This window comes from Vipera berus (assembly GCF_964194415.1).
Source record: "Vipera berus genome assembly, chromosome: 2".
In the NCBI taxonomy this organism is placed as follows: Eukaryota; Metazoa; Chordata; class Lepidosauria; order Squamata; family Viperidae; genus Vipera; species Vipera berus.
The window spans coordinates 28,589,696-28,602,879 of NC_138203.1; the positions used below are offsets into that span (position 1 = coordinate 28,589,696).

A 13,184-nucleotide genomic window follows, 5' to 3' on the forward strand; every position below is an offset into this window, starting at 1 on the left:
ACACAGCTCAACTCATGCGAGCCGTGGGCCGGCATATGTACATGCATGCACATGCAGCTCAACTGCAGGTTGAGTTACATGCGTGTGTATGCTGGTCCACCACACACAAGTCTAGTTGCCTGGCATGTGTGTGCAGGCCCACTGCTTGCGCAAGTCGAGCTGTGTATGCATGTGCTCTGGTCCGCGAGCCAGTTACAAATAGTCCATGACCTGGTAGTGGACCACGGCCAAGGGATTGGGGATCCCTGACATTTGAAATTAAAAATAAGCCTTCATTTTTTTCCAGCAGTCTTTGTAAATAATTCAAAAATAAAACCATCAGGTCAGTTAATTAAACATTCCTCAGTCTGTTTTTCAGGCATTTAAATCTTTTTAGATATAAACTACATCTCATTTGAAGTGTCCTGAAACATTTCTCCTTTTATTAAAATAATTAACAATCTATAATTGTTTTAATTGTTTAAAGTTGAATATATAGATTCTTCAAACATTGATATATTTTGCCAGTGAATGAACTGACCAGGGCCAATATATTTTCATCCATTTCAAAAGAAATATCCCCTCTATACCTGTCTGTACTAGACCAGATTTGCCCATACAGAGTTTATTTCCTGATAAAAGCCAGCTATTTAAAATAAATATTTTAATTGGTTATATTCAAAGATGAGCAAGCCCATCTTCTTTTCTATTGTCATTGAAGCTGGCTGAGGTTTGACTGTTAGATTTAATTTGTTTTTTATTTATGAGATTGTATATGAGTTATTGGTATTCTTGCAAAACTAGAAAAGCTTGGTGGATAGGATAAGGTCTCTGGATGGATGGATGGATGGATGGATGGACAGACAGACAGAAACAGTGGTAGAGATTTCCTTAACTTCTAATTTCACTTGGTAAACATTTTATATAGCAAAAGATTAATCTTGAGGAAGTGTCAGCTTTCTTTAAAAAGAGATCCTGTTTGCAGAACTGTTAACAGTGATTGCAACAGCAAATAATATGTCAAGTCTTCTTCAATTTCTGGTTGAAATGATTTTAATACTGCAGGGTGGAGTGCTCTATTGATCACAAGGTGCAGTAGCAATTAAAAGTATATGCCCATGTCTCCATATTGGACCAGAATCAAATGGAATTTCAGTCTTAACATTTGAATGTGAACAGTACATAATCACAATTCTATCTTTAATGTATAATTCATATTTTCTTAATTGAACATATACTGTAATATTTTAAGAAGAACATAGGGGAATGCAGCTTGTCATCCATTATTTGTTATTCAAGTTTGCAGTTGTTTTAAAATAAATTTTGCATTGGTTCTAAGGAAAAAAACATAAACATCTTTATTTGTACAGGAGTGCATCAGAGCCTTAGGCCGAAATAAACCTCATACTCCATTTAGAGCAAGTAAACTTACTCAGGTCTTAAGAGATTCATTCATTGGAGAAAATTCTCGCACCTGTATGGTAAGTTAGGCATGTTGCCCAGTGTTTTCACTGCATGAAAGATCACTCTTGGGGATTGTATACAAATAAGTTATATATACTTGTTGGACCTCAGTAAGTGCCTGAATGGGAAGGAGTTCATCTCATTAAACTAAAACATAGTTAATGTGTGATTTATGAAGATGTTACTGGAATATCTTTATCCTGGACAATTTTTCTGGTAGTATACCAGAAAATATACCAGTGGTATATTAATTTATATATAAAAAACTCACTTAAGTTACAAGATAATGCAACTTTCTTGCTTAAGGTTTTAGAAAATATAAATTTCAGTCCTTTTAACCACCTCTCCCATTGCTTCCTCTGTTATAATTAAAATGCTTAGCCCATTTTATCATGCATTCTTTAACTTTTTCTTCTCCTGTTTCAAATTTCGGTAAAGCTTATATTATACATTTTAACCGTCACATGTTCCTTAAAACCAAGTATTGTTTTTTTTAAAAAAGTATTAATTCCAATCAGTGTAAGTGTATACATTTGTTATCCTTCAAGAAAATAACTTCTGGCATCTTTTTACTCTCAGATTGCTACTATTTCTCCAGGGATGGCATCTTGTGAAAACACTCTAAATACACTAAGATATGCAAATAGGTAAGAGGAGTATTTGTTTAAAATATTTACATGAAACTTTAATTCTGGTGCTTTGCTTTCAGTATCATATTGTTAGACATACATAATCTATGTAGTTAGAAAATTCAGATTTAACATGGAAGTAAAAAATAATAATAAAAGTACTGATAAACTATGAAAAAAGTTTTTCAATTAACAACTTTTTCAAAAGAGAAGTTTAAGACTCAGTCACTTTGTGTACCTTCCTAAGGTACTCTGTATATGCTGAACTATTAGCCTCTTTAAATTGAGGTTTGACTGTCTATTAATGTTCTTAGGTTCTACAGATGGCAACTGTTCAGGGCTCAGAAACAAAGTAGAGGGAGTATCTAGTTGGAAGAGAACTGCCAGGGAATATCAGGCCTATGGACAGGTTAGAAAAGTTCAGGAAGAAGGTGATACAAAAACTTCTGAACTACTTCCCAGAAAACTACATGGACATATCTGGATTGGAGCCTGACTGGAAAGAGACTTAACTTATGTTTAATATATAAATTCTAGTTTTCAATGAAGCATGTTCCAAGCATGTGTAGTTAGATAATACTGGTGGACACAATATAGGCGGTCAAACCTGCTTCAATTTCCTACTAGTTTTTTTCTCTCCTAGAGGTTTAGCAGAGAGTTAAGTCTAGATCAATTGTGAAGTGTTTTGTGCAGTTGCAAACATAATTTTCATTGTTTTTACAAGAACACTTTCTTTTAATTTCTCTGCTGTATCTTGCTGCTGCAGAGTAAAGGAATTTGGAATTAGTCCTTCGGACATTCCCTTCTCACAGGGTAGTGGCAGTCGCTCTGATCTCTCTCCTTCCTATGAGTATGACGACTTTTCTCCTTCAATCACCAGGTCTACTTCATTCTTTACATGGAATGTTAATTTTAGTGGTTTATTTTTCTATTCTGATGTGTAATTTTACAGACATCCTTTCACTTCTTTTCTCCCCTGAATCATCTTCATTTTTTATTTTTATTTTTGGTTTTCATTCAGTTTGACAGATGGTAAAACTGCATGGCCCGCAAATCATCTTCCGAATTAGCATTCACCTGTTCTAAACATTTCATACCAAAGCTTTTTTTGTTTATCTCAGTGTGTAAGAGGTGGTGATGTCATCTTTTTGTGCTAGTAGTTCCTCATCTGATTAATAGATGTACAATACTGATTCATTTTATGTATGGATATTTTGTGTGTGCAGGTGTGTGTGAGAGGTAAGAAATAACTAATTCAATATTGTGCTTGACTGCAATTTTCTAATTAATATATTGTGATTGAGTCCTAATAATACAGACATACATGCTCATGAAGTTGACATCACCACCGTTTATGTAAATTGCCTGTAAATTGATGAAATGATTTCCCCCCCTGCTTAAATTCAGATTATATTAATTTTAAAATGAACATTATCTTAAAAATGTAGAGTCAAGGAACTAACAGTTGACCCCATTGCTGCTGGTGACATCCGTCCCATCATGCATCACACTCCAAATCAGATTGATGACTTGGATGCACAGTGGGGTGTTGTGAGCTCACCTCAGAGGGATGATCTTAAACTACTTTGTGAACAAAATGTGAGTATCTCAGATATCATAGCTCTAGAAGTACACATTTTAGTTAATTAGTTTTGGTCAAATTTTTTTTTTTTTTTTTTTATTGAAAAGTTTTAAAAATACAGTTTTCCTTTAAAAAACCCCCTTCCCCCTCCCTACCTCCCCTCCCTACCTCCCCCCTTCCCCCCCTCCCCCCCTCCCTCCTCCCCCCCCACCTCCCCCTAACCCCCCTCCCCCCCCCCGGACTTCCCAGAGCTAAATACAAGGTATATATATATAAAAAGGCAATCATAAACAACCATATACTAACAACTATAAATTCTAAAATCCATCACTCTCTAACTTATATAGGATCAAACAAAACTTAGCATTATTAAATATATATAGAAGACAAAATAAAAAAAGAAAAAAGAAAACGAAAGAAGACTTATTCAAATGCTAGATAAAACTTCTTAACCCTATACTTATTCTGGATAAACTCAATCCATTTTCTCCATTCCATAATATAATGTTCTTGCGAGTAATCTTTCAAATAGGCCGAAATCTTCGCCATCTCTGCCAAGTCGGAAACCTTTAAAATCCACTCTTGTATAGTCGGCAGTTCCTCTTTCTTCCAATATTGACCTATCAAAAGTCTTGCTGCCGTAACTAAATTCAGCATCAACTTAGAGTCCACAACTGTAGCGTCAACAATTATTCCCAACAAAAAAAATTGCGGACAAAACTTTATCCTCCGTTTAAAAATCTTCTGCATATTCCACCAGACTTTTATCCAAAAAGCCTTGACCTTTTTACATGTCCACCATATATGAAAATATGTTGCCTCTTCATCACCACACCTCCAACATTTAGGCTGATAATTCGGATACATACTTGCAAGCTTTTTAGGATCTAGATGCCATCTATAAAACATTTTGTAAAAGTTCTCTCTTAAACTTTGAGCTTGAGTGAATTTTACATTCCTCACCCAGATCTTTTCCCACGTGTCCATTGTAATAACTTCCTGAATGTTTTGGGCCCATTTTATCATACAATCCTTAACAAGCTCTGTTTCTGAATCGATCTCTATCAATGCAAGATATATCCGTTTAATATGTGCTGGTCCTTGATTTCTAATTTGCTTTATCAAATTTTCATCAGTCGTTGCAAATCCATTTTTTTGGTCTTCTTTCCACCTGGCCTGTAACTGAATATATTGAAACCAAGTCTGAACAACCTTCTCTTCTCGCAAGAAACTATATGATTTCAAGCACCAAATATTCCTTTCCAAACTTAAAATTTCCTTGTAAGTAGTCTCATCATGTTTGAAACCAGCATGTATATTTTCTATTGCGTGTTTTGGGATTGCCCACAATGGTATCTTGCTGCTTAACTTATGTCTATACTTCTTCCAAACTCTCAGCAATGCCTGTCTTAAAATATGCATCCTAAACACAGTATCTACCTTCTTATCATACAACAAATATGCATGCCAGCCAAACAACAGATCATGGCCCTCAAGATTTAATAACCTCGATTGTGTCAAATTAATCCAATCACTTATTCCTACTAGTGCAGCAGCTTCATAATATAATTTAAAATTAGGCATTTTAAGGCCACCTCTCTCACGAGTATCCTGCATAATCTTAAGTTTAACTCGTGGCTTTTTCCCTGCCCACACAAATTTATTGATACCACGCTGCCATTCCTCCAAGTTAGAGTCTTTCTTAAGAATCGGTATCATTTGAAATAAGAATAAAAATTTGGGCAGGACATTCATTTTCACTGCTGCGATCCGTCCCAACAAAGACAATTGCAATTTTTCCCAACTCTCCAGTTCTTTTTGAATTTTCCCCCATAACTTTTCATAATTATTTTTATATAGCTTTGTATTAGAGGGCGACAAAATCACCCCCAAATATTTAACCCTTTTAACAATCTCAAATCCAGTTAATCCTTCTAAGAGAGCCTTCTGCGAAACTGTCATATTTCTAGCCAAAATTTTAGTTTTCTGTATATTTACTTTAAATCCAGAAACCTTCCCATATTGTGTTATTATCTCCATCAGGTCCACAACAGAGTTCTCTGGCTGGGTCACTGTAACAACCAGATCATCTGCAAATGCTCTCAATCTGTAATCCTGATCTCCAACTTGTATCCCCTTAATTTTTTCCGAATTCCGAATCTTAACCAATAGTATCTCTAATGTTAATATAAATAACAAGGGCGATAGCGGACAGCCTTGCCTTGTGCCCTTCTCAATATTACATACTGTTGTCAAACTATTGTTAACTATAATTCGGGCAGTTTGTTTTTGGTATAATGCCCTAATCGGTTGTAAAAATTTTTCCCCAAAATCCATTTTGTCTAAAACTTTCAACAAAAATTGCCAGTTCAATTGATCAAAAGCCTTTTCAGCATCTAAAAAGATTAGCGCAGCAGAGATCTGGTTGTGCCTTTCCAAAAACTCTAACACATCAACTATATGTCTCACATTGGTTTTCATTTGTCTTCCACTAATAAACCCCGTTTGGTCCCCATGAATCACCTGTTGCAGAACCCTCATCAGTCTATTAGCCAAAACCTTAGCAAATATCTTATAATCTGTATTTAAAAGCGATATCGGTCTGTAATTTTTAACTAAAGTAGCATCCTGGTCTTCCTTCGGAATCAAAGAGATAAAAGCTGTTCTCCAAGACGGGGGCACCTTTCCCCCCCTCTGGATTGTCTGGAACAGTTCCTTTAACGGTTTTATCATCTCTAATTGTAAGTTTTTATAATAGGCCGCAGTCAAGCCATCAGTGCCTGGTGCTTTATCCACCTTCAGTTCCTTAATAGCTGTAAAAATTTCTTCTTCTGTAATCAGTTGGTTAATCCCCTCTTTTTGTACTTGCGTAAGAACCGGGATGCTAGCCTTCTCCAAATACGTATCAATATCTTTTGCATTAATGTCCTCTTTAGTATATAATTTCGAATAAAAATCCACAAAGGCATCCTTAATAAGATTCTGTTGATACACAACCCTTCCTTTATGCTCAATCTTATCTATATTAGATGCCCTTTGTTTTTTCCTCAGTCTATAAGCCAACCATCTGCCTGGCTTATTAGCATTGCAAAAAGTATTATGCCTAGCAAACCGCAGATTGGTCGCCACTTGATCAGCCATTAATTTATCAAATTGTCCTCGTAACAGTCTAATAGCCTCCTTGATCTTCACCTCCTCTGGGTTCAAAATCAAAGCCTTTTCTTTTTCCTTTATTTCATTCTCCAGTTCTTTCCTTCTAGTTTCCACTGCACGTCTATGTCTATTATTCATATATATCAACACCCCTCTCATATAGGCCTTGCTAGCATCCCAAACCATATCCATAGAGGTACCCTTATTCATATTCATCTCAAAAAAATCCTTCATCCGCTGTTTGCATTCTTCCACATTTCTCTGATTTCTAAACAAATTCTCATTTACGCGCCATGAGCGTCTATCTCCTCTTTCCTTATCAATCTCCAACCACACTGGACTGTGATCAGAGATAATTCTTGCGCAGATTTTCACCTTTTTAGTTCTCAAAAGAAGATCATTAGTCAACAAAATAAAATCAATCCTCGAAAAAGATTGGTGTCTATCAGAATAAAATGTATAATCCTTCTCCCGCAAATGTCTCTCACGCCAAATATCTCGCAATTCCAGGTCATCCTTCATTTCAAAAAAAGATTTAGGCAGTCTAGCGTGACTTGGAATGCGTTTAAAGGCTCCAGCCTTATCCAACTGTACATCCATAACTCCATTCCAGTCCCCCATAAAAATAAAGGATTTATAATCCAACTGGGTAAGCTTTGTATGAAGTAAACTAAAAAAGTCAGCTTGTTGTTGATTTGGAGCATATAATCCAACTAAAAGCGTCTTTTTACCTTCAAACAACAGCTCGATCATAACATATCTTCCATGCTTATCTGCTTCAATTAGGTCCGCTGTTAAGGCACTTTTAACATAAACAACCACTCCATTTTTCTTATTCTCTGCAGAAGCAACAAATTGCGTACCCAGCCTCGAGTTCAATAAATACTTTTGATCCAAAACTCTAATATGCGTTTCTTGCAGGCATATAACATCTATCTTAAATTGTTTTAAATATTGAAAAACTTTCTTCCTCTTCTGCGGTGAGTTTAGTCCATTAACATTCCAGGTTAAAAATTTAGTTGCCATGTATATCCTCGAAAAGCTCTTGGACCACAGCTTTGATAGGACTGGTTACTTTAGGCCGTGCTCCTCCCACAGCTTGGCTATGAATGCGATGTGAAGAATCTGAAGACTTTTGCTGATCTTGTTCTTTTATTTTCTTTGCTCGTTTTAAAGCAGCACGCGTCACTCTTTGCTCTCTAGGATCATCCAAAGAGATTGTAGCTTGATCTCCTCCAGCACCATTTTCCTCTGTTTCCTCCTCTTGTTGTTCTTCTTCTCCAGATCCCTTTCCAGCTTCCAAGAGCGTTAATGAGGTTGCTTTTAAGACATTATTGTAGAAATCACGTGCTTGTTTCACAGTAGTCAGCCTATACCTTTTACCTTCATACATCACCATCAGCCCCTCTGGAATCTCCCATCTGAACCTTATATCTCTTTGCTTGAGCTCTTGCACAAGAAATGTATAGTCCTTTCTTCCCCTTAAAATCCTTGGAGGAATTTCTTTTAAAACCAAGACTTCTTGTTCAGCAATCACAACCTTAACATCATAGGCAGCTTGTATAACTTGATCTCTAATTTCTCTTTTTGCAAGATAAACCACCACATCTCTAGGCAACTTTCTCTGTCTGGCAATCCATGAATTCACCCGAAACACTTTATCCATAGCTGCTCTTATTTCAGATGCTGGCTGGTTCAATACCCCTTCGAGAGCCTCAGAGATCAGCTGCTTTAAATCTTCTTTAACATTCTCTTTTAAGCCTCTAATTCTGACAGCAAACTGCATCTGGTAATGTTGGGCATGGCTTAACTCCCTTTCCAACTTGCCTCTTTCAATTTCATTCTCCCGTGCTTTTACTTCTAGTATAGCATTCCTTTGAGCCAAATCATCCACTTTTTCATCTAAATCTTCCACACATTCCGCCACTTTATGCACTGAAGTCAAAATGTCTACCTTCATCACGCTGTACTTCTGTTCCATCCTCTCTTCCATTCTTTCCTCAAATTTCTCCAATTTCTCCTCCATCTGTGCAAATTTATCAGCAATTGATTGATTAATTGATTCCAAAAGTACCTGGGCATGTTTATCCAAGGCATCTCGCAAATCCTTCGATGTCAGCACTTCAGGAGGGTGCAATGCCTGTAGTGATGATTGTTGCACCGGCGAGGATCCTCCACTCCGAAGAGTTTTAGAGGGAGGTTTAGCCGCCATCTTTTAATCCTCAATTATGACGCACTTTCAATTAAAGTTTAAAAAGTCCAACAAGTTAGAGAGTACAATAAAATAGTCCTCTTCACCTTTTCCTCTTGTACCGCTCTGCCTGCTCCTTTAAATCATAGTCCTTTCATCAGGCAGGGCTGGTTCGCAGACGCCTGGCTCTGCTCCAGGAAGTTCGGAGCAGAGACGACGGCCAGCTGGGAGCAACCCAGGCTTCGGGGGAGTTCGATCCTTCAGCCGCCCAAGCTCAAAGCTCAGGCGGCCTCGGAGAACTCTACCCCTACCTGGGGCCTCACCCCCTCCTCTTCTCCCGAGGAGGGGGCTTCAATTTCGCCCGAACAGCTGATCGGCGCTGTTTCAGGCAAAAAAACAAACAGCTGAGCCGCGGGCAGCCAGGGGAGGCTGTCTTCAGCGCCGCGCCGCCAGCGGAAGTCAGTTTTGGTCAAATTGTTTAAACATCAAATTACAATCTTGTTTAACATACATTCTTCCCAATCAAGCTCAGATATTTTTGAGTTTGTGTGGCTAGCAAAACAGTTTTTTTATATTCCCATTTGAGGTTTTTTAAGTCTATGTACTTGTAAAGTACATTCAAAGTTTGTCCAGTTGCCATGATTCAACGTTCTGACACATTTGCCTAGATGACTGAAAGTCTTCATTGACTGCCAAAGTCCAAATTGTCTTTGATTAGACCTTTCGGGGTAAACTCTCCCCCCCCAACATTCTTAGATTTTGTTCATCGGTATAAAACAAACAATTGAGTCAGTAAACAATGAACACTGGAGCATTCTAGTATCTGCTATTATGATTATTTTTGTTCACCAGATCAGTCTAGCTAACATTGGAAGTATTGATGGAGCCGACATAAAAAAGTTAATTCTTCAGATAGGAAGGTATGAGCAAATGAACCTGGTAGGAAATCTCCCTTAAGTTTTCAATCCTGTATTTTTAGAGAAGAGCATTAGTGCCAGATTCATGATGTAGAGTCAGTCAAGGAAGGAAACAATACCAGATGACAGTCAGCTGGATCCTGCAGAATTTCAGTGATAGGAAAGAAGGAATTCCCTCTCCCCATACTTTATAGCTTGTTAAGCAGGGAGTGGGTGAGAACCTCCAAAAGCAGCACAGTCTCCTCTCACGTGTCAACTTCATTGCTTCATTCCTCATTGTTTCTTCAGAATGTTCTTTTTCACAATTGATTCTTTTTTTACAATTAAAGTATATCAAAATTTGGACTGAATTCCTTGTTGTGGAATGCAGAGACCCAGAAAAAATGGAAAGAAACTGAAACTCTTTATCATATTTTTTTTTCTCTGAGGACTTCCCCCCCACCCAAAAAATAGGAAACAAATGGTTATATAGTATTACTCTTTCATAAATGATAATTGTTGTTAAATAAATTAATCTCCATATGGATATCATAGATCAGTTTAAGCTCTAAGCTAACATGGGAAAGAATGGAAAAAATGTTTCATTTAAAGAAATCTTTCTTTCACAAGACCATGAAACAGATCAGATGATTAAATAAGATATCAAGAGAAAAGTTGATAGTGATAGGAATTTTAAATTAAGCAAATAGCTTTAAGCTAAATAGCTTAAATTTGGGAAATGAAGTTGATGAGACAGTTTTTCATATTGCAAAATATATGCTCTTAGTCTTCCTTCATTTTCTTTCAGAAAATGTCTGCTTTTTGATACAGTAGAGAATATTTAGACCTCTTGGTTTTAGTACAAAGGTGATTATTAATTGTTTTCAACTTTTTTTCCTGTGTGCTCTAAACAGACTAAAATGAAGGCTGCATTTCTTAAGAGTTCAGCTACTTGTGGCTCGTTCTGTTTAAAACAATGTTTTAAAAATCTTTCGAGCAATACATTTACAAATATTAACTAACATATTGCTTTTTAACGATATAGCTCAATTACACCTTTATAAACCAATCAGGCTCTACATAAGGTATTTAATTATGTTATAGATAAATATGTATCTACAATATCTTTTTTTTCTAGGTAAAAGTTTTCCCCTCTCCCCATTGCTTCAAACGTTCTGGGACTAACATCTCAAATCTTGCCTCAGAAAAATCCATTTAGGTTTTTAGCATTTGATTGACTCTGGGAATATTTAAGGAAGTGCAAAATTGCTGCAGCCATCTCTTTGATATTCATTCTACCTGCTGGCTATCTGTACCACCAAACCATGGTTGGCAAATTATTATAGGATAGGTTTATCATTGTATAGCTTCAGGTTGATGAAAGAGTAGTAAGTTTCAAAATGCACTCATCCATTTCTCTCTTCAAAACGTCCTTTCCTCTGCTTTCCATTTTGAAACACATTACAGTCACATTTATTGTTTCTTAAAGGAGGAAGAAGTTTCACCACAGTTATTCACTTTTCATGAAGCAGTGTCACAGATGGTGGAAATGGAAGAGCAAGTAGTAGAAGACCACAGAGCTGTCTTCCAGGTAAATGCTATATGAGAGATTGCACAATATAAAATAATCTCCTGCACTAAGCATAATAGTGGAACTGAATTGCCTTATAATTGGTGTAGCAGATTGTATGCCCCTGCCAATTTGGTGAGAAGGGAGTGCTTGGAATGGGATGTATGTCTGCTTTGAGACACTGTTGGAGGTAATTGGAGTTACTGAGTGTTTTAACACAGTAACATCCCAGAAATCCAGTGGAATAGCTTTCTAAATAAACAATTCCATTATCTTAGATTTGAAGTGATAGAACTTTCAGAAATAACTAATGAAAGAGCTTATGGATGTAAAATTCATTGGCATGCTTTTCTCCTCAACAATGCTAAAATGTATTTTGAAGTCACCCCTGAAATATTTGAAAACTAGACCTGAACTAGAAACAGTTATTTTCTTTTTACATTTGTGTGTAGTTTCCAAAGTACCTGAATTGGATTTTTTTTCATAGCAGTTTACAAAATGAGAATTGTTTAATTTGCCAGTTCTTGTTTAAAAAACAGCGAAGCTTACTGCATATTTTTAATCGGGAAAACTAGTTTCAGTATTTGGTAATTACAAAGAAAGTTGGCAGTAGGATTATTTCTTTATCCAAGGTAGCCTGATATACTTGATTTGGCTTTTTCAAATAGTTACTAAGTTTTTGTGACATAAGGGGAAGCTTGGAATTATAAGGAGTTATGGATTAAAAAGTTACTATTGTATACAGAATTTTGTTTTGGTTTTAATTCAAGATACATGAACCAACTAAAGTACAGGTAGTCCTCAATTTACAACAGTTCATTTAGTGACTGTTCGAAGTTATAACAGCACTGAAAAAAGTGACTTCTGTTTTTCCCGCTTATGACTCTTGTAGCATCTCCATGGTCACGTGATTAAAATTCAGATGCTTGGCAACTGACTGATATTTATGACCGCTGCAGTGTGCTGGGATTATGTGATCATATTTGTGACCTTCTGACAAGCAAAATCAATGGGGAAGCCAGATTCACTTAACAACCATGTTACTAACTTAACAACTGAAGTGATTCACTTAACAACTGTGGAAAGAAAGGTTGTAAAATGAGGCAAAACTCAACGGATGTCTCACATAGCTACAGAAATGTTTGGCTGTATTGTGGTTGTAAGTCGAGGACTACCTGTAGATGAATTACATCATGTTTTTTCTTTATTGCTTTTTATGAGCTTAATATCACCAAGCTAATATTATTATTTTTGGCCACTTCTTTAAAAATATACGCTTTTTAAAAAGAATACTAGAATTTTAAAAATCATTTTTGAGATGATTAGTTTGATATTATCATTTAAATCGATTTAAAATTCTCTGGTTATTTTAATTACCTTTTTCAAAACAAATCTGGTAATTAAGAGAGGTGATAAACCACTTCAGCTTTATATCTGATAATTCTTTTCCTTGAACCAATTATTGTATTTCTCTCTCTTCTTTGATGCCTTTAGGAATCAATTAGATGGTTAGAAGATGAAAAGGCGCTCCTGGAAATGACAGAAGAAGTAGACTATGATGTAGATTCATATGCTACACAACTTGAAGCAATTCTAGAACAAAAAATATACATTTTGACGGAACTTCGAGGTAGAAGCTTTTATTATTTTGGAATGCTTTTAGTATATATGAGAATATTAGATTTACAGCTATCTTGTTTTGGAATTTAGATAGTAATTG

General features: G+C 36.2%; 1 protein-coding gene across 5 annotated transcripts in view; it reads left to right on the forward strand.

The window, feature by feature from the left end:
- KIF2A (kinesin family member 2A) overlaps window positions 1-13,184 on the forward strand; it is a 71,771-nt gene that overhangs the window by 57,774 nt on the left and 813 nt on the right. For 3 of the 5 annotated variants that reach the window (XM_081320246.1, XM_081320248.1, XM_081320247.1), the window contains exons 15-19: window positions 1,350-1,460; window positions 2,023-2,090; window positions 3,521-3,671; window positions 11,384-11,485; window positions 12,959-13,094. In XM_081320246.1, coding sequence (XP_081176372.1) covers window positions 1,350-1,460; window positions 2,023-2,090; window positions 3,521-3,671; window positions 11,384-11,485; window positions 12,959-13,094 — 568 coding nt within the window. Of the gene's footprint in view, window positions 1-1,349; window positions 1,461-2,022; window positions 2,091-2,838; window positions 2,953-3,520; window positions 3,672-11,383; window positions 11,486-12,356; window positions 12,569-12,958; window positions 13,095-13,184 lie in introns of those variants that run through there. The other 2 variants (XM_081320250.1, XM_081320249.1) reach the window with 2 other exon arrangements.